This window comes from Nesoenas mayeri (assembly GCF_963082525.1).
Source record: "Nesoenas mayeri genome assembly, chromosome: 2".
NCBI lineage: Eukaryota > Metazoa > Chordata > Aves > Columbiformes > Columbidae > Nesoenas > Nesoenas mayeri.
Genome location: NC_137543.1, coordinates 86,660,921 through 86,682,719, shown reverse-complemented (window position 1 = coordinate 86,682,719; position 21,799 = coordinate 86,660,921). Strand labels below are relative to the sequence as shown.

The 21,799-nt window shown below is 36.5% G+C and overlaps 1 protein-coding gene across 1 annotated transcript in view; it reads right to left on the bottom strand.

Moving 5' to 3' along the window:
* CDH10 (cadherin 10) overlaps positions 1-8,774 on the bottom strand; it is a gene marked incomplete at both ends in the record, with an annotated part of 60,078 nt that extends 51,304 nt beyond the window's left edge. The window contains one exon of the mRNA XM_080338637.1: positions 8,547-8,774. Coding sequence (XP_080194763.1) covers positions 8,547-8,774 — 228 coding nt within the window. The remainder of the gene's footprint in view (positions 1-8,546) is intronic.
* Positions 8,775-21,799: the final 13,025 nt, after the last annotated feature.

The window sequence follows — 21,799 nt, the reverse complement described above, 5'->3', positions numbered from 1 at the left end:
TCCAACTTAAAGTGTGCTCATCAAAACAATACACACACACAAAAATCTCTCTGACATCTTAAATTACAGATTGAATTTCCAGGTTCTATTTTAAATTATGGCTTTTATTCTTATTTGAAAACAAAAATTGAGTATATTGATAAATGGCTTGCACTCAAGTATTAACATGTAAAAAAAGTTAAAATGGAGAAGTTGAAATAATAATCTTCACTCATATCAAAACTAGAGAGTTTTCATTAAACCATTCATTTGGTCCTAGTGGCTTGCATTTACTATACTACCTTACTGCAGCAAAAACTACATTAGATATAGCATCTAGTTACTTGAGAGAAAAAGAGGAAACAATGTTCAGCTACAATCCCTACTCATATTTGCATAATTGGAGATTTGAAAAGTATTTTCATAAGGGTTAAACACATGAAAGCAATTAGATGGATATAGGAAATCATGAAGAGAAACACCCACACTATTTTGAAAGCGTTATCTGCAAAGCACTCAAAGCAAATTAAGAATGAGCATAGTATATGATTATATAATACTCAGATCTATTGAAACAAGGAAAAGGAAATAACAAAAATCTGTTTTACTATACACAAACCGAGTATGTTATCATATAGGATGCAGGGGACCAGGTGTTGGCCATGGGGGGCTGCCAGGTTGGCCCCCATGAGGAGCAGCCAGTTCTGCCCTGTGCCCGACACAGCCGGTTCCAGTGGCTCCAGCGGCCTCAACGCAGGGCACAGCTGAGCCCCTCAGCCACAGGCGGGCACCTTGGGGAAAGCCTGGGAAAGAAAGAGTGAAATGGTGCTCATTTTCACTGAAGAATCCAATTGAATTTATCATTTTAGAGAAAAAGTACAATCCCAAAGCAGTCTGCCTGCTTGAACATTATGGACAGATTTTAAACAGAGAGGCATTCAGCATATCCAACATTTCTTCTTAACAGAAGAAATACTGACACTGAACAACTCAAGAAGGGCAAAACTGCCTTGGAATATCTACCTTTAGCCCTGTTGGATGTAGCCTGCACCCCTAAGTAAACATCTTAAAGGACAGTAATCCATTCCAGCACTATTTCACTGTGAAGTACTAGAGTTTCATGTAGGTCTCTGTTTTCTTCACCCTTTCCAAGATTTGCCAGTCCAAACAGGCAACTGGGAATGCTCACTTAGGTGTTTAATTTACAGTGCCTGGCACATCTGACCAATATCATCATAATATTCTTTGGACTCTGCAAATCATCCCCTTAAGCAGCTGGGTTGAATATGCCTCAGAATGACCTACTCAAACCAAGCCCACTTCCCTTGTTACCAGACAACACATTGAAGAAACTCATGTCCACAGACATCTGTCCAGGGCTGGGAATCCACAGGCTTTGAACAAACATATGGCTTTGGTTTCAGGCACACGACAACTGCGGCTTCGTCAGTCTTCACTAAAAGGCTGGTGGATACTACAAAGCCTTTGCATTCCTTAACAACTGTTATTAATAATTCTGTCATGTGTCATCCAGAAAAAAACCAATGTCTTGTAGGGATACATCCAGTGCAGTAGCTAACAAATAATTAATGCTTTAAGGGAATAAAAACTTATTCTTCAGCCAGGTCAGCTCTTTACCACCAGTACCTTCTGCTGCTGTTTAATGAAGCAAGAAGTCAGAGACTCCAACATACACTGAGGTTTCCAAAGGATTAGCCTTTTGCAAACAGAAAATATAAACCCTCTGCACACTTCAATTTAGTGTAAATGATGAATCTAACCAGTCATAGTCATAAACTCCCTACTAAGTTGAATCCCAGCAGAGTTACATCAAAAAAAGTCAAGTGGCAATTGTTGAAGGACAAGCTGTTATCTGTCACCTTGGCATCTGAGTACTAGACACAGCAGATCATAATTCATTTGTTCAGTTTGCAGAATGTCTCTCTTCCCTTTCCATTCTTCATTATCAATGCCTGTCACAAGAATCTGTTATAGCTGAAAATTCAACCTCTACAGAACTTCAGTGCCACAGAGTTGATTCCCTTCATCTGAAAGTGAAGGCATTTTATTCTCAGTCAGATCTTCATACCAAATATTATCCCTGCATATGAGCACTATCAGTTCAAAATCCTACTCTTTAATCTGTCATGACATGAAAGGTCTTCATAAACAAAAGAGCTATGGTAGAAACACTCTTCAGGAATCAAAATACAGAAGTTTTTAAAAGTGTTTGGTAGATTTTCATCTTAACACTAAAACATCAACATTTCACTGGTGTCTTTTCTTTGTCGCACTCAATGGTGAACACTTTGAAATCAAGACAACATGCTCTTTTGTATTACCATCTCCAAAACCAGTAGTATTGTTAGCTGCTGCATCAGAAAGGTCAATTCAAAATTCCTGTCCAGTGTCGTTTCTGGCTTTCATTTCTTTCAGGAAATTTTGTTTAATCTTTCCTTAAAACTGTCTGCTTCTCCAACAGTGACAACTCTATTCATGTCTGATCTTATCTAGTCTTTATCCTTTTATGTTGATAGAGCATGGTCTTTCAGGATGTTGTGGTTTAACCCAGCAGTCAGCTAAACACCACACACAGTTTTTTGCTAACTCCCCACCCCTAGTGGGATGGGGGAGAAAATTGAGAAAAAAAAGGTAAAACTCATGGGTTAAGATAAAGACAGTTTAACAGGACATAAAGGAAAATAAAAAACAATAATGTCAATAATGATAATAATAATGATTATGATAATAATGATGATGATAATCATAATAATAACAACAACAACGAGTGAAAATGAGTAATGCAAAATACAGTTTTCACCAACTGAGGTGACTGAGGCTCAGCCCAACCCCAAGCAGCAGTTCCCCTGGCCAACATCCCCCCAAATATTAATATATAGTGAGCATGATGTCATTTGGTATCAAATATCCCTTTGGCCAGTTTGGATCAGCTGTTCTGGCTGTGCCCCCTCCCAGCTTCTTGTGCACCTGGCACAGTGCAAGAAGCTGAAAAGTCTTTTACTATTTAACATCAACCAAAGCATTAGTGTATTATCAGCATTATTCTCATTCTAAATCTGTGAAGTAATACTAAACAGTACTAACAGTACTAAACAATGTGAAGGAATATTAGCAATGCTAACTTGAAACAGTATATTTAATTCCAATTAATATACATATAACTAGAGTACATGTAACATCTGAGATTTCCCTACTTTACACCCTTATGACTGGGTGGTAAACTATTCTGGGCTCCATTCACACTTTTGTTACACACTGCTCTTGCTTAGGAGTCTAAAAGCAATACCACCTTTGGGATAGCTGTCTTTCAGGCTTCACTGAGTTAAGGATGTGCAACTTTCCCTCAGGTACCAGTTCTGTGGTATATCATCTGCAGTGTCTATAGACACATATAGTTACTTAAAGGAAAAGATAGGCTACGAACCAGAAACTGTTGTTCTGAAGCCATATATGCCTATCATCTTGTTAATACTTGGAGTCCTTTCGTCAGAATCCTGTATGTGCTTGTGTTCTTGAACTGAAAGGACCTAAGTGAGGTTAATGTGTTTTGCTCCCTACACCACTGAAGATAATCGGTGCACTTAAAATCACGCAATTATGAACACTGCCATATAAACATCTATGGTAACAGTTCTAATATGATACATGTAGAATTATACATAAATTTCTGTGAAAATATGATAAATTTTCTTTTGAGATACTAAAACCCAATACAGTGTAACTGAGAACTTCATGTCAGTTGATCCCTTATATAGTAAACTATTGCGGTGAAAATTGCTGCAAAAGGTCACTATCTGTCTCAGAAAGCAAAGTGAGAAAATATCTGTAAGAATGCAAAATAGAAAGATTTGGTGAAATAATAAGGAAGGAAAATAAACCTCAATGTGGATGAAGAGTATATTTATAAATTTAATTTTGAATTACTATAGATTAAGACACTCCTGGTATATACTAGTGCTTTCTTTAGGTGATAAAACAAAAATATTTTATTCTAGACGTACTCAAAATAAGATGAAGTTTTTTTCAGAATAAGTTTGAAAATATATAATACTTTGTAATGGCAACAAGTTATCTGAAAAATAATAAATGGGCCTTGAAACTACATGCTAACAAAAATAAATAAAAATTATGAATCAGCTTTCCATATTTTGGAAGATTAATAGAGCATACATAGACTTTCTGCATAGAAAAATACATAAAGTATTAACTATAACTCTAACCCCAACTATGAATAAAATGGCTTTTCTAATATTATGTTTAAGCTTCTTTTCGAAGATCCCTGCATTGCTTCTGTGAAACTGGGAAATGCATCTTTTTTCAGAACTACTGTCTTCTAGTCTATTTTCGCAAAGATAGCTCGAAGATAAATTGTGTAATACATATATAGGTCTGGTTTCCTACACTGCTCTTTTATGACTTCAGCCTTTACTAGAAATCACCATTGTAATTATTATTTGAGGTTCTGCATATTCAAGATTCACATATATAGTTTTGATTTCTGCTCTCAGGATGCTGTGTATTACATGAAGGATGGCCATCCCTTTCTTATAATAACAATAAATACTGACCCAAAGCAATCTGTTAATGTCCATAATCAGGCAATATGTGCTTCCTCACCATTTCACAACCACAGCTGACTTAAACAAGGAACTCTTGAGTTGTTACTGGATGAAGTGTGGGTATGGCAGAATGTGTGGTTCCAGCAAAAGAGCCTTGGACAGGTTATACAGAAGTATATTTTTTTTTTGAGTGTAAGGAGTGATAGCCCAGGCCAGTGAGAATGATATCTTGGACCAGAAAAGTGCCCCTGTATGTATGATGTGTGAATGTTGGGCCTGGGCATGTGAATGAGTGATTCGAACACCACCCAGAAGATATGCATGGGAATGTGACTGAAAACAGTCACAACATGAGTGTGGTGTGTTTGGAATAACATTTTCTGGAAAAACATCACATCCAACTTCTTGGTCCAGGCCTGTATCTGTAAACCTATAAATTGAGAACTGTTAACAAAAGTCAGCTCAGCATGGCTCAGCTCCGCTCAGTTCTGCCTAGACCTGTGGTCATTGCTAACAAGAACTTTGTGTCTGTGTGTCTCTGTCTTCATCTGAATGTGTTGTTTCTCATCTCCACACTATGTATCTCATTCATTTATTGAGCCATATTTCCATCATATTATTCTAGTAGAACCTTCCCAACATGACTTAAACAGTAAATAAATGAATATCTAAATTGTGTTGCAAATTTTAGACACTGATTTCAAGAGTAATGTGATATTCAACAGTTCTCAAGCTCCTTTGACAGATATATAGATGCAGAATAAGAAACAAGATAAGATATACCAATAATGAGCTTAGAAAACAAGCAGCTGCAAATCACAAATCCAATTGAATCTTTTTGAGTTTTGGAAGTTTTGGTGGTTTTGGAAATTCTACTGATCCTGGTCAGTAGACCTGTTTGTCATCTAACTATTACTTTCAGTTTTAAAAATTGCACTTAGTATTTCTTTTTGACTGAAACCACTCCATGACACTTTCTCTTGGTCATTGACCACAACTCATTGAGTTCTAACTCATTTTCTTACTATCTTATGTGATTTTCAAACATATTGCAGATGAATTAGCAGGAAGGTGGCATTTTATGTTACCCACCTATCCAAATCATTTTGACTTTGGATAAAATCAGATAATAGGAAACATCCAGAAATATTTTGACTGTAAAACCCAGATGATCTTTGTAAAGGTGAGTGCAACACCAGGAAAAAGAGATAGCTACTATGAAGTTTAAGTACTACAGATTTAATAATTATTTTTTCTTTCTGTAATAATTTGAGAATATGGACTGACTGTTAAAACGTTAATTAGAGTAACAATAAATTTTAGGTCCACATATAATGGGTTTCCTTTTGCTTCTTTTGTGTAAAACTTTCCCTGTAGAAATACAATGCTATGATATTCTTCATTTTTCAGAAGTTTCCTACATTTTTCCCAAACTTTTCAGAAAATTACTATAAGGCAACTTTATAGACCCAGGTCAATTTTAAATTTGCTTGCTCAAATTAGCAACTTTTTTGCTCAAACCATGACAAAAAAAAGGCAGTCTTAAAGGCTCCTCAAGTTTCTTCTCAGTTCTGCAATCTTTATTTGCCCTTTTACTTATCTTCACTTGTCACTTCCCATTTACAAACACTTATTTTCCCTCAATCAAGGTAGTTCTGTGTTTATCAACATCTTTCTCTCTTTGTCTAATGTAGATGAATTAACCTATAAAAATGTCAACCCTTTTCCCTCTAAAGAGTCTTCCTTCACTCATCATGACTGGAAAACATTTATTTAACACCACTCACACTTGGTTATTTGGGACCATAAATATTCAAAAATAATACAATAAAATAAGTGATCAGCAGGTTTTTGAAGGAGCCTAAATAATTTGAAATTCAAGGTCCCCTACAAAACTCTTCATTTCCTGGGGCTTCTGAGAGCAATACTCTTCCAGACACATTAGCATCGTGCTTTGATACAAAGACACTTCTTATTTTGTGTGAAAGGTCAATTTTCATAAGCCATCAGTCTGGCTTGGACTGAGGAACTGACCTAGATACTTTGGAAGACTTGAGAGGCATGACTTTACACATTAGAAGTTTATGAAATAAATATAAGTATTATTTACAAGGCTCTCAGCATGCTTTGGAAAAATCTGTATCATTCAAATGCTAGCGCCAAAATTACAGACTCAAAGCACCAAAAAGCGCAGAAAAGGTAGTCATTCACTTTCTCAAGTTGCCCCACAATGTTCTTAATCCTTTCAAGAAATGTTTACTAATATAATAATCCCATGAATCAGTACATGTTGGGGACCAACTGTCTGGAAAGCAGTTTCACAGAAAGAGGGCTTGTGGATATCAAACTAGCCACGAACAAGCAACATACCTTTGCAGCAAAGAAGGTCAACAGCACCCTGGGATCCACTAGGAAAAAGGATCCACTAGGAATATCAAGAGAGATGATTCTTCTCCTCTGCTCTGTCCTGGTGAGTATTGTGTCCAGTTCTGGGGTTCCCAGTAGAGAGAGATGGAGCTACTGTAGAGTCCAGCTAAAGAGCACTAAGACGATCAAGGGATTGGAGCACTTTTTATATTAGGATAGACTGAGGAAGCTGGGACTACTCAGCCTGGAGAAGGCTCAACAGGGACCTTATTAATGTATATAAATACCTGATGGGGAGGACTGAGGGAGACAGACCCAGTCTCTTTTTCAGTGGTGCCCAGTGACACAACTAGAGGCAATAGTCACAAACTGAAATACAGGAGATTCCCTTTAAACAGAGGAAATTTTTAGTGACCAGGTGGCCAAGCAGTTGAATAGGTTTGCTCAGAGAGATTGTGGAGCCTCCACCTTTGGAGATATTAAAAATCTGACTGAAAATGGTCCTGAGCAAGCTCTAGCTGACCTTGCTTTAAGCTGAGAGGTTGGACTAGATGATCTTCAGAAGTACCTTACAACCTCAGCTATTCTTTAAGTCTGAGATTTTCAACAAGCCAGTATTTCTCTGTGGTATTTCACAAGTTCAAAAATATGTAAAAATGAAAATCTAGATTATAGAAAATTAAATTTCTGTGTTTATAAACCATTGGTACTAACTGGTATCTATTACTGCTGACAGTAACTCCCACTTCAAGAAAATTATCATTAATTATTTGATCTGTTTGAAGGTAGGAAGGCTCTACAGATGGATCTGAACTGGCTGGGGCCAACTGTATGAGGTTCAAGAGGACCAAATGTTGGGTCCTGCACCTGGGTCACAACAACCCCAGGCAACACCAGAGGCTCAGGGAAGAGTGGCTGGAAAACTGCCTGGTGGAAAAGGACCTGAGGGTGTTGTTTGACAGCTGGCTGAACATGATCCAGCTGTGTGTCCAGGTAGCCAAAAAGGCCAACAGCATCCTGGAGAAAAGGAGGCTGAGGCGAGACCTTATTTCCCTCTACAACTACATGAAAGGAGGTTGTAGCATGAAGGGTGTTGGTATATTTTCCCACGTTAAGAAGTGATAGGATGAGTGGAGACAATCTCATGTTTAACCTGGGGACATTTAGGTTGCATAACAGGAAAAACTTCTCGACAGGGAGGGTTGTCAGGCACTGGAACAGGCTGCCCTGGGAAGTGGTGGAGTCACCATCCCTGGAGGTGTTTAAAAGACATGTAGACATGGCTGTTAGGATCATGATTTGATGGTAGAGTTGGCAGTGCTAGGTTAATGGTTGGACTTTGTGATATCAAAGGTCTTTTCCAACCTTAACGATTCTGTGATTCTATGATTTAGGAACAATATTCTAAAGCAAACAAATTTATCAAACGTTTCTTCATTTGGTTCTTTCAAATATTTCTGAAGATCTAACTAGCAATATTTAGTGATTTTAGCAGACAGACAATATACATATTGCCTGGAAAGATACTTCCTACACATTGGAATTAAACAAGGGAAATAGAACTCTGTAGAAATATAAGTAAACTTGACAATTATTCAGAAATCTTAATGAAATACCTACCTTTCCTACATACTGATAATCAGATCCTGTGTATTCTTCTAAAAGGAAAAACTGGTTCCACATCCAGCCTCGCTTCTGGCGGTGAATTGCTTTTCCTTCACTCCCTGATGCACGTCCCCCAAAGCTTTTGGATCTGAGATCAGGAGTCCTTCTGAACAGCATTTCTGTATGGCAGGAATGTAGCCACATCCAGAGCAGCAGAAGTAACAGGACTTGCTGTATTGTCATAGTTCTCCACCGCAGACACTCTTCAAGCTGCTCAGCTATGGAGTCTAGAGTTTTGTTTTTCTTGACTTGCTTTTTATGTCTCTAGTTGCTGATGCAGCCAAGCAGTTTCCAGCAACTCATCTCTGAACTGTACATAGAAACCAAATCCTGAAAGTAAACAGAGAAGAGACAGGTAAGTTGAAATATGTTAACTCCCTAGAGTCCAATATTCCTGCTATTGTACCCTGCAGATAAAAAATATTATGAATTAGAAAGCAACCTGTTTAGGAACATAAATGTTATCCAGATAGGGAGAACATTGTATGTTAGGTAGCTGCTGTTCAAACACTTCCTAAGAAAGTGTAAGAGTGCCCTGAGATGATCAACTATACCCCCCATTAAAACCTTTCAACTTAGAAACTTCTAAAAGTGTTCTTGATATAGACTGGGGGATTAATATTGCTGAAACTTACACATTAAATACTGCTACCTTTGCTTCAAATGTTTTCCATCTGACTTGATTTACAAGAATTCCAGTGCTTTATGAATCTTACTGTCAAGAGGACTGAAAAGCCAACACAGTTGTTTTAGAAATGAGGAAATGGTAAAATACTAGTTCTCCAGGGTGCTTTAAATGGTAAAAGAGAACATCATATGCATCAGAAGAAATAAGACATGACAAGAAGCAAACTTTTAAATACTAAAAGTTCTTAAGATGATCTTGCAGTATGCAGTGATGCAAAGTTAGCCTTACATGTATGAAGTATTTTAAATATGAGGGCCTGTTTCACAGGTAACCTGAATAACTTTAATTTTAGAAGGTAATGAAATTTATCTCATTGTGGGAAGTGATATTGCAGAGAGAAAGGCAAGCCTCTCCTGACTCATCTTTGATTTGTCTTCACTTTTTTTTACTTTGTTTTCTTTTGTTTTTTCCTTCTTTTGACAGGACCATATGCCAGACAAATTTAGCCAGGATCTCTTCACTCTACTTCCATTCCAGCATATAAAGAGTAACACTTTTTGCTAAGGAGATAATTTGATAAAGTTTTCCATCAGTAAATCATGAAAATGTGTTTTTTTTTTTTTTAAGCATGTGTGGATAGAGGTCACAGTTCCTTGTATACTCTTTCTATGTGGTCCAAAACTGAAGTAGTAAAAAGGTTATTTTTTACTACTTTTTTCTTATTTTGATAGATAAATAATATTGCACTCAGCAGTGCCATGTGTCCACAGCTTTCAATAACATTATACTATAGCTCAGTATCATCTTAAATATTATTTTTTTTTCAAAGTTAAGCTATGTAAAACTTTCAGAAATTCCTCTGCCTTTCAGTTTGATGTGTTACTTAAGGTATTTCCAGTAAGCCTGTGTTGATTAAAAGAGTTTGCAATAAAATGTCAGGGGTTTAGAGTGGAAAGCCTCTGAAATGTAGTGATTTCTTACAGTTGAAAGACAGTATGTGTGTACATGCATGTGTGTGTGCGTTAATAACTAAGCAGATTCAGTTCAGAAAACAACTTTTATCTCCAGACTTCAATTCTTTTGGAAGTAGGTTTTCCCCTCTCCAGCATTTGGCAGGTTAAAGGACCCGAAGCCACTGCTTTCAAGGACTTTAACCTGAACACTGGCGTTAATTTCTATTTGTCTAAATAAACACTGGGTTTTGTACAGTTTCACTTACCCACTTACCCCTTCCTTTCTCCTAAAACTTTGATATTTACTTGATTTGTGAATTTTGAATACTACCCAGAACAATCTGTTCTAATATCAACTACTAATAACGTATGTTGAATTATATCAGCATGTGTAAACTGGAGATGTGGTCCTCCACCTTGGAAATTATTTATCACAACTCATATTCATGTTTTTTCAAAACAAAGGTATACTGAGTGACAGAGGAGGACCATGATTTATTATCAGATACATAGCATGTTTCTTCTGAAAGACCATAGTAATTTCAAACTTGAAATTAGCTCTTCAGGACATTATTGGTTTCCCTAGAAATTAGAAAGTTATTAGTTTTTCTAGAAAAGGATAGGTGTTTTGGTTTGGTTTTTTTTTTTTCACTTTCTGGTTGCCATCAGTATATATATTCCATTATACACACATTATTATTTGATGTAGAAGTGCTGTTAAATTCCTCTTGGGAAATAATGCTTCAGTATTAGAGGATGTTATTGAAATTCCTTCTTGTTAAATTAGGTCAGCAGAATGAAAACTCAGATGAAATTTGTTAAAGTTACAAAAGGAGCTAATGCACATGGACTTAGCAAGCCTGGCTGCCTAATGGATGTAAGTACTAGCAAGGTCCTTTCCCTCCTTTGAGATTCTTGTTGGAGTTCAGCTTCCTGCTTTGAAGGTAACAAGTTTCATAGTAACCTACGCTAAAGCAATAACATTAACCTTTAAAAATAAGCCAGCAAACAAGAAAAAAGAAACCAAAAAACAACAGGCTGAACTAATAGCAACTAAACAAAAAGCACTGGAATTAAAGAAATTTTTTAAGATAATTGGATGAAGGAAACCTTTTAATGTATAACTACAGAAAATAGACAGAAGTGCAAGTTCCATGATACATTGTTTATTTGGATTCTATGCTACCCTCCCCTACCTGTTGTGGTTGTTGTTGTTGTTTTGTTATTTTGTTGGTGGTGGTGGTGGTTTTTAATTCTCTGGAAAATTAATTGGGAAAATGTCTAAATTTTGGTGAATATCTTGTCTTAGAAAAGAGTCTGAGAACACAGCAGAATTGTAACAGTTTTCTGGGTTCAAGTACATATTTTTTTAAGAACTGAAATAATTTTAAATAGCTTTAAATAATTTTAAATTAAACTATTTTACCAGCTTTTCTTCCCAAATCTCTACCTCTTTTTCCAGAAGATCACTTCTCAACTTTTTCCCACAAGACAAAATAAACAAAGAAAAAAGATTAAAAAAAAAAAAAAAAGACTTTATAACAGCTATCAAATATGTGTAAGTTTCCATATTTCTGTGTAATATCCTTCTAAATGACCTTAAACTTACTACACAGGAACTCCACTCTTGTTTATACACGTTTTTGTTTTGGAATTATTTTAATGAGTTCCTTGGAACAATCTCTATCGTGGAGGAGATGGATCAATCATTACTGAAATTATTAATAATTTTGCCATTAGCTTTCAGCTAACTATTTGAAAACAGAGAGGCAGTTCTTACTTTCTACAGTTTAATCATGTATAGAACTTAGAAGCAAAAGTTTTAATGTGATTCCAACTGTATTCATGTGATTTCAAATGAAATTTTTGCAAAATTTGGAAAATATTGTATTTTTCCTCGCTAAGTTATATAAGTCCCTTAATAATACTAAAATATAATTCATATCATTTACAGCTCATGAAATTTAATGGACAAATAAGATGGGCCATGAATACCTTAAACTGATGCATTTCTCAATTACACTTCCATTTACTGGTTGCTACAGAAGGTTTATCTTTTACAGCTGATATGTTATTTCTTTAACTATTTCCTCTTTTTGATTGCCCTTTTGCATAAATGTATAGTTGCTTTTGGAAGTAAACAGAATTAAATTTAAAGTAAAAACTGTAATATAGATCAAAAGTTTGTCTTTTTTTTTTTTTTTTTTTAATCAAGAAATGTAGCAAACTTCTCTCTCCTGTGAAGATGAATTTGAACAGCAGAAAGTTTTACTTGGGATAGCTGCCATTATGATACTTTTCTGTATTTAACATTTGTCAAACTTGAACTGAGTTTTAATTGTGTAACATTTCAGAAAGCTTGTTTAAAGAAAGTTACGCAATGCTATTTCTCTTTTCACCATTTCCATTTCAGTTGGAAGCCATTATCTAGTCACATCTCTAATCCCATCTTTCAGTCCTTTTTTGCTATGTTTGTAAAAAATAAATGTATGTTTGGAACCAAAGATGTTTAATAACAAATTCACTTAAACTAAGTTGAGATTTTATGAGGAGAAAAATATTTCATTTCATTACAATGGAAGACACTGGAGCATATTTTGTTCTTGTTTTGTTTTTGCTCTGCAGAAGTGGCACCGATAGAGCTATTCTTACATACAGCTACCATGAGAAACTTTTCTTATTTTCTGCCCCGTTTCTCCAAGTCTTTGGTCCCCCTATAGCCACCAGTAGAGAGCTACCACCACAGACTGTAGACCCTCTTTCAAAGTGGCTATAGTCATCAGCCATGAGACACAGCTGCTACTATTTTGGTTTTCTCCTAGAGTAGATAACTTGGTAATGTGCCTCTCTATTTCAATAAAACTCTAACTTCTGGCTTATGATATCATAAATGAAATTCAAAACTCTTTGAAATAATAGGAACTATTTAACAAGCTAGTAAAAATGGAATTACCAGGGCAGCTAAGGGCAGAAAAAGCAACTTTTTCAATGAGCCTCAGAAGAATCTCCAACTCAGCTAATTTAGTTGTTTTAACTTATTTGTCATCTCTTTATCAAAAACAGGGAGAAAGTTCTAATGCTCTAGAGCATTATGGTGAAGCAAGTACTTTAAACAGACACCTTTGTAATAGACTCTTATTCAAAACACATCAAAATATTGCCCTCTGTATTTATAATTTGTAGTCGTAAGTTATGCCATAATGGAAAAAGAAGGTAACCCTTTTTGTAAAGGTTTTTAAGAGTTCTTAAAGGAAACAAATAAGCTCTTTTCAAATGATCAATTCTTAATGGATTCTAATCGCATCACTCCTTGTATTATAGATTTATGTTCCTTGATTTACTAATGTTCCTTGATATGCTAATGAAGTTGTCTAAAGCTGTTCAAAATGTAATTGTCTAATTCTGAATGAAGGAGGCAATTGGTAAATTATTAATAAGCTGCTTATTTTATAGCCTCCAGTGGAACACTTACCACAGTGACCACACTTTGAGTTAATAAATTATAACATGAATTTGCAAAGTAGTCAGCTATAACTTTGAACTTTAGAATTCAAGCCTCTTTATGAAGTCCTGCAACCCTTGATCCACTTAAGAATTTTATTTGAGCATGCATAGTTTGATGCTTAACTAAAAAAGCAACTAACATCTCAGAAATTATGTATTTTAATTAGTAATAGTAACCATATTACCCAATTGCCAAAACTACTTAACTCAAATTGAGTTTTTCATATCATTTTTATAGTTCACGAGGAAAAGGACTGAAAAACAGGCAGAGGAAACAAAAGAAAAGGAAATATTGAGCTTCATAACTTTTGCTACAAGAGCTAAGTAATATTTTAGGCAACAAAGAGATTACATACAAACATACCTTATGTCTTATTTTTAAGCACAGTTATCTAGTAAAAATTCTAATTGTAATTAAAAAAATAAGCTAACATGCACTATACTGATTTCAAAGTGGAAGGTTAAAAATTCAGTCTGCTTCTCACTGATAGTTCAGTAAACGTGATATCCAAAAAATGGATAAAATAACCCTAACAGGCCATTAAACTGGGGAGGAAGAAAGCATTAACACCTCACTTCTCCCAGTTCCTCTGCCATAGGGAACATTGTCCTCCATCCTCTAAGGATCTGCAGATGTCTCACTGCAACGCTGTCTTGTTCCTTTTAAAGAAGACAGAAACCTTCAGTCTTAAGACACAGTGGGACATTGAAAGGGTGAGCAGAACCCTTGAGAAAAGGCAAAACATAGTAAGTTATCTTGCATAATATTTTGGACTGTTTATTAATGAGGCTTTTTTGTATCAATTAGATTACTTGAGCACCTAACAGCAATTCTTAGCTCTCTATATGTGGTGAATTCACTTTTTGTCACAACAAGACATTGAGTGTATGGTAATTCTCTACTTAGATATTTAAATTTACTTTTGTCCCTAAAATTTTGGGACACAAATTATGCATGGAACAGTGACAAAGTCGTAAGTGACTTGTGGACATGCAAAAGTTATTTAATCTTTATCATCTCAATATGGTGGATTTTTAAATCATTTCTTAAAAAACAAACAAACAAAGAAACAAAACAACAACAAAAACAACACCACAAAGGTGGGAAAAGAAGATATGTGAACTGGAATATTATTCTTAAGAAGTATGAAATAATCCTTCCTCTCCACTCAGCCTCTTTTCCAATGCTGCTTCCAGGTTTGAACATCACAATACCAAAATATAAATAAACGAAAATGAGGACCTTCCTATATATTTATGGGGGTAGTCGGCAGCTGAAATGAGATGTGACTGAATTCTGGAAGAACAGCCTGAGCAAACTGCCTTCAGAAATGGGCTGCCTGCAACTGATGTGACCAGAGGATTTCTCATGATCTTTTCAAGCTTTATCCTGTAGAACTCTGTCCCATCTTTTTTCCATTTAGTTATTTCCTGTCATTATGTCTTCCTGCCTCTGGTGACATTGTTACCAGTGGCCATCCTGTTCTCCTATACATGAATATGTAGTATTCATTGTAGCTCAACCCCATCCTTTTTCATTTGTCTGATTTCATCTCAAAAGCAACTGTAGATTTACTTCTGTGGCTTGAAAGCAACCAAAATTCTCTTCCTTGCCAGCCACCATGACATGATCTTACCTAACAAATGATACAGTCCTAGGCACAATGTTCCCTCCCGTTGAGATAAGGTCTGTGCCATTCCTCTGAGTCTCCTTCCATGAAATTCTGGAGTTGTGTTGATCACATCAATCATCTGTTTTATTCTCTCTGACAAAGAGTGAATTTAGTGATTTCCTACTCCATCCTGAATTCATCCCGTGTACTCTTTCTTAAATGATTACCTTCTTTGTGTTTAGCTCATGGCCAAGCTGCCATTTAAACCAGCCAGACTTAGCAGACTCTTTTCTTACATAAAGAAAGTAATCTTCTATTTTATCTACCAAAACCAAACCAAATCAAAACAAAAAACAAACAAAGAAACAAACAAAAAAACTCCACAAAAAATACTTGTAGCTTTAAGTATTTGGTTAGACTTCATTTTTCCTTTCTTGGTTTATTTAATAATAATAATAATAATAAAAACCCAACAACTCACGTACTTAAAAGCAAACAAACAAACAAACAAACAAACCCCAAGACAAAACAGAAAGCAACAACCAACCAACCAAAAAAAAAAAAAACCAAACCCCACACATGTTCTGATATTTATCATACATGCTAAGGGAAGGGGAGAACAGAGTGATGGTGGAGGGGAGGACAGAGATCCATTCTGATGGGAAGCAGCGAACAACAAGTTCCAGAATGTTGTTCTCTTCTCTGAAGAAGTGTGCAGTAGGAGGAAAATAGTGATTTATCAGAGAAAGTAGATCTATCTATATCCCTATAAAATTGTAATTTAGACACAAGAGACTATACTAAGGAAATTTCGTTAACACCTTATTTTCTTTTTCATTTCAGTCCATCTCTGACAGACCATGACTTTTCTGCAAATGAAAGGATCAGAAAATTCTGTCTGGATCTTGCCAAGAGCCACAACTGAGAGATCATTGAATATCTAGACCTGGGGACCTAATATTCTTTCTCCCTGTACTGAAGGGTTTTCCTGAACGGGATGAATTGTAACAAATAATGCTGAATGGTTCCAAAAAAAGACATTATTTTCCTCCAAGGCAGGTGGAATTTTAAAACTCCTAGTCTTTGCTATCTAATGCTTTAACCTGCCAACAAATTCTAAGTCTTATTAGAGAAACAGAATAAGCACAGAAGCGTGCCAAGTGTCTAAAAACTCACCCTAATCCCATCAGGAGTTTATATCTTCAGCTCAGGCTGAAACCTTACAGCTTCAGAAAGCAGAGGCAGTTCACTAAAGCATAAAGAATTGGGACACTGAGAGACCGTGCCTGCTTAGAAAACTGTGTAATTTAATAAAATGTTCATTGATGTCTACACAGTGGCTCCTCAAACTTGTGTTAGTGCCTGTGCCTGCAGCATGGATAGTCTCCTTCCTGCTAATTAGATGACAGCAGAAGGATTCTATTCTTTCTTAGCAGACAGGAAGAAATAGAAACAACCATTTCTCATGGAAGCTTACAGATGAAATGTGAGAGAGGATCACATTTTAAGAAAGTTTGTTAAAGCATATGATTGTTTAGCTCACATTTATTGGAATAAAAGTTTAAATATTGAAAATTGCACTTTATTATCCACAAATGCCATATCTATTTGGCATTAAAAAAATAAATCTTGAATGACAATACAGTATATTTGCAATGCATTTGAAAATTTTTACTATAAATATTTCTTAAAGGGCTTGAAGTTTCACCTTGTGTTTAATTCCTTTCTAATTATTTTAACATATAAAAAGTCCTACTATGGCTCTTTGTACTGTTCTCATTTTACACAGTAAAGTAAAAGTCCCTTTATGAGGTGGCTGCAATTTGTTGTGCCAGGATGACCTGAAGTTATGGGACTGGTAATATAATTTATTATACTAGTTTGCTATGGTTAGAGAAAATGTTAATAATTTCTTCACCATTAATGAGTCAGAATTATAGACCTTCCTTTATAACTTGTCCATGACTTGTTTTAGATATTAACCCATGATGAGAAACCTCTTCAGAATACACCACATATGTGTATACTATATAATAATCTGTAGCCTTTTCTACCTAATGTTATATCATCTACAGTGCATTGAAACAAGATGAAGTACTGTGCATCAGGTATTCAATTTAGACGTTATAATATTTGATACTACCTAGGCAGTATGAAACTACCAGTTGTGTGATATATGCAGGATAAGAGCTAATTAGAAGATCACATCCTACTTTTTGCCAAATGGTCCTTGTTTTGAAATAGTCCACAGCAGTTTGCAACTGACATACAGTTTTACACCAGTATTAACTATAAAGACCTGAAATTCATATCATAAATATCCATCTTTTTTGCATATCTCAATCATGAAAAAGGTGTGTCTTGACTAGTTTTGAAAAGAGACATCTGCTCTTAAGTATCACTTCACTCTTACAATAAAGAATCATGTGTGAGCATGATAAATTCCTGATAGGCACGGATCAATTTTGGAGGTAATGAAATTTTCTCTTAAGAATGCTTCTGTGTACTGTAAAACTGCACCAGCACTGTAATCATCCTGACATTCAGAGAGCTCTTCACACTTGGTAAACATCCTTTATATGTGTCCTGGCATTGCTGTATAAGAACATAGAGGTAGACATTGATCAGATAAATGAAATGTGTATTCTGACCATGGGGTCCACACTTGTATCAAGACTGTTCTGAATGTTTCCTGCAATAACTGTATATTTCTATGTTTTATACAACCTCTGTTACTGTTTCAGTCTTCAAGATAAGAGAGATTAGTCCAACACAATAGATTCCATTGGACTAGCAAGTTTAGATGGAAAAGTCAGATAAACTTGTGGATTTCAGAACTACTGTCTGAGCCAATCTGATTATATTTAAGAACATGTTTATATAGAGTACAACTTTTTTGACATGTATTTCATGGTTGCTGGTTATACAGAGATGTATGTGTTGGTTTGCTGGTTTTCTGTATGATATAGTTTAATGGTTGTTTTTTAATGTTGACCATAGCATATGTGAAAATGGTAATAATAAGAAACAGTAATAATATAGGAAAGTTATAGAGATAGTCTGAAAAAAGTTACTGAATTTGTGGTAAAAGTCAATAAGGAAGTGCTTGTTTTTCCCATCCAGATGTCATCTATGTAGAACACTGACAAAACAAATACTTAGAAAACAATATTTCAGGAAAAAAAAAGTAAAAATCAATGTGCTGAAGAACACTTGTAATACCCACCTCAATAATGTGAAGAGGAACTCTTCCCAACAAGAACACTCCTCTGGAGAAACAGATCACTGAATTCTACATGAGTTTTTTTCCCATAAGGTAAAATATTTCACATACTGTTCTGTACACTGTTCTGATAAATACATGGGTGGAAATCAGCAACCGCTTTGCACTGGAATGGGCTTGCTCAGGTAATTAGTGAAGGGCTATACCCAGCTGTCACAGGAGACACTTTTTTTTTCAAAACAGTCATTCCGTCTCTTATCTTTCACTCATGATTTTCAAGGGAAATGAACAAAACATTTTTTAAAGATAAACCTGGAGCAGAACTTCAAAAGGCAGCTGGAAGCCAAAAACAATGGACTCAAATGAGTTTCTGGTTTTGTTGAACTTTATAATCTCTCTGCCTTTCCTTCTAACCTCTGTATATCTGCAGATTATAAATTACCTAACTCACTGCTTTGAGAGCTAAATAAATATATATATATATAAAAATATATATATATATAAATATATATTTTTTTTTTCCTGTTCAACATCCTTTTCATATGAGTGTACTTCACCTGTGGCAACTATATATGTATATGTATTTTTCTTTGCAGAGTTCACATAATTGATAGCTATCTAATTAAAATTAGAGAAGTTGTCCTCAAAGTTGGTTTAATGTCCACTTCTTATGTTTCAGATCTAAAAAGGGTCTCTATGCCTGAAATAATGATTTTTTTTTCCAAATACAGCCAGACCTTCTAGTAAAATATTTTTTATTTTATTAAGACTCAGTCATCTGTAAGTCCTTGAATCATTACTGTGACAGCAACACCAGCAGTCTTTATGGCATTCATTACTGCTTCATCCAAGATACAGAGAAGGAATATACACTTTTCTATTACTCAACAGAACACAATAATAAAATACCATTCTATTATTCTAGTCTGTTATTCTAGACTATATGAATAAGAAACTCAGGCAATGACGAAGTGATCACCTAAGATTGCAGAGCAAGTGTGTGACAGGCAAAGAGGTAAATTGCATCTTTTGAAGTCTCAGGGTAAAATACAGAGCAGTCTTTCATTTATCCTCTTCTGAGAGGCTATTCTGTATCCTATACTTATGTACCCTTTTTCAAGCCTGTTTGATGAGGTCATGTAGTTTACAAATAGTAATGGACTTACTATTAGTAAAGTGAAATCATTCGTTACATACGTTGAAATACACTTGATGGAGGAGAGAGATAATGTCAGGCTTGCCTGTGACAAGCTGTGGGATGATACACCAAGGTTAGAGGGACATGGTGCTAGTGAGGTTTGTCAGCCTAGAGATGTGCTGGGTACACTGGAGCACACCTGAAGTCATATGGAGATGAGTCAACAGCTCCTAAGGTAATAAGAGCCACTAGGGACACAGCAGGGCAATAATTCAAAGAAATTAAGGAGTGCTCCTCTAAGAAGGTGGCATGGCTGACAGCCCAGCTGAAGTGTCTCTACAGCAATGCACGCAGTATAGGCAATAAACAGGAGGAGTTGGAAGCCACCACATTGCTAGAAAGCTACAACCTAGTGGGCCATTACTGAAACTTAGTGGGAGGAAGCTCATGATTAGACTGTGGCTCTTAATGGCTACAGGATGTTTGGAAGGAACAGATGAGAAAGGAGAAGATGAGGCATTGCCCTCTACATCAATAAATGGATCGATTGTGGAGAACTGTTGCTGAAGAATAGCCATGAGCAGGTTGAAACCTTATGGGTGAGACTCAGAGACCGGGGCAACAAAGGGAACCTTGTGGTCCATGTCTGCTAAAGGCTACCCAGTCAAGTCTTCCTATTCCAGCTACTGGAGACACCATGCTTGCAGGCTCTTATCCTGCTGGGGAACTTCAACCGCCCTGACATCTGCTGGAAAAGTAGCATGGTGAGCTGTAGGAAATCCAAGAGATTCCTGGAGTGCATTGAGGATAACTTCTTAAGCCAGGGAAGAGACAGCCCTGACAGGAGGAATGTGATACTGGACCTGATGGTCTCCAGTGCATGTGAGCTGAACAGTGACATCAGGACTGGAGACAGCCTGGGCTGCAGTGATCATGCACTGGTGGAGTTTGCAGACCTGAGGGCTGTGGGACAGGCAAAGAGTAAAGTCAACACCCTGAATTTTAGAAAAGCCAAATTCTAGCTCTTCAAGGAGTTAGCCAATGGGATGCCCTGGGAAAGCGCCCTCAGGGAGAAGGAAGAACAAAGCTGACAGATCTTTAAGGACACTTTCCATAAAGCACAAGAGCTCTTGATCTCCAGTTGTAAGGAATCTGGCAAGGAAGGCAAAAGACCAGCATGCCTGAGTCAAGACCTGCTGGTCAAACTGGTGGGCAATAAGGAAATGCACAGCCAGTGGAAGCAGGGACAAGTATCCTGGGAAGGGTATAGGAATGCTGTCTGGTTGTATAGAGATGGGGTCAGGAAGACCAAGGTATGGATGGAGGTGAATTTGACAAGGGATGCAAAGAACAAGAACATCTTCCACAGTTATGTGAGCCAGAAAAGTAAAGTCAAAGAAAGTGTACCCCTCACTGAACATGACTGGCAAACTAGTAACAACAGATGAGGAGTGAGCCGAGGCACTCAACAGCCTTTTTGCTTCAGTCTTCACTGGTAAGCTCTCTTCCTACACCTCTTGAGCAGACGAATTACAAGATGGGGACTGAGGGAGCAAGGATCCTCCCACTGTAAGGGAAGAGCAGGTTCATGACCACCTGGGGAACCTGAATATATATGAAAGTCCATGGGACCTGATGAGATGCCTTCCAGAGTCCTGAAGGAATTGGCTGGTGTAGTTGACAAGTCACTCTTCATGATATTTGAGAAGTCATGGCATCAGGTGAGGTTCCCAGTGGCTGGAAAAAGGGAAAAAATTGCACTAATTTTAAAAAGAGTAGAAAGAAGGATGCTAGGAACTACTGAACTGTCAGCCTCACCTCTGTGCCTGGAAGATCATGGCACAGATCCTCCTAGAAGCTATGCTAAGGCACATGGATGACAAGGAGGTTATTTAAGACAGCCAGCATGGCTTCACCAAGAACAAGTCCTGCCTAACCAACCTAGTGGCTTTCTATGATGGAGTGAATACATCAGTGGACAAGGCAAGAGCTACAGATGTTATCTATCTGGACTTCTGTAAGGCCTTTGGCAGCATCCCCCATAACATTCTCTGTCTAAATTGGAGACATATGGATTTACTGAAGGGGCTGTAAGGTAGAAGAAGAATTCATTGGATGGTCACATCTAGGGGGTAGTGGTCAACAGCTC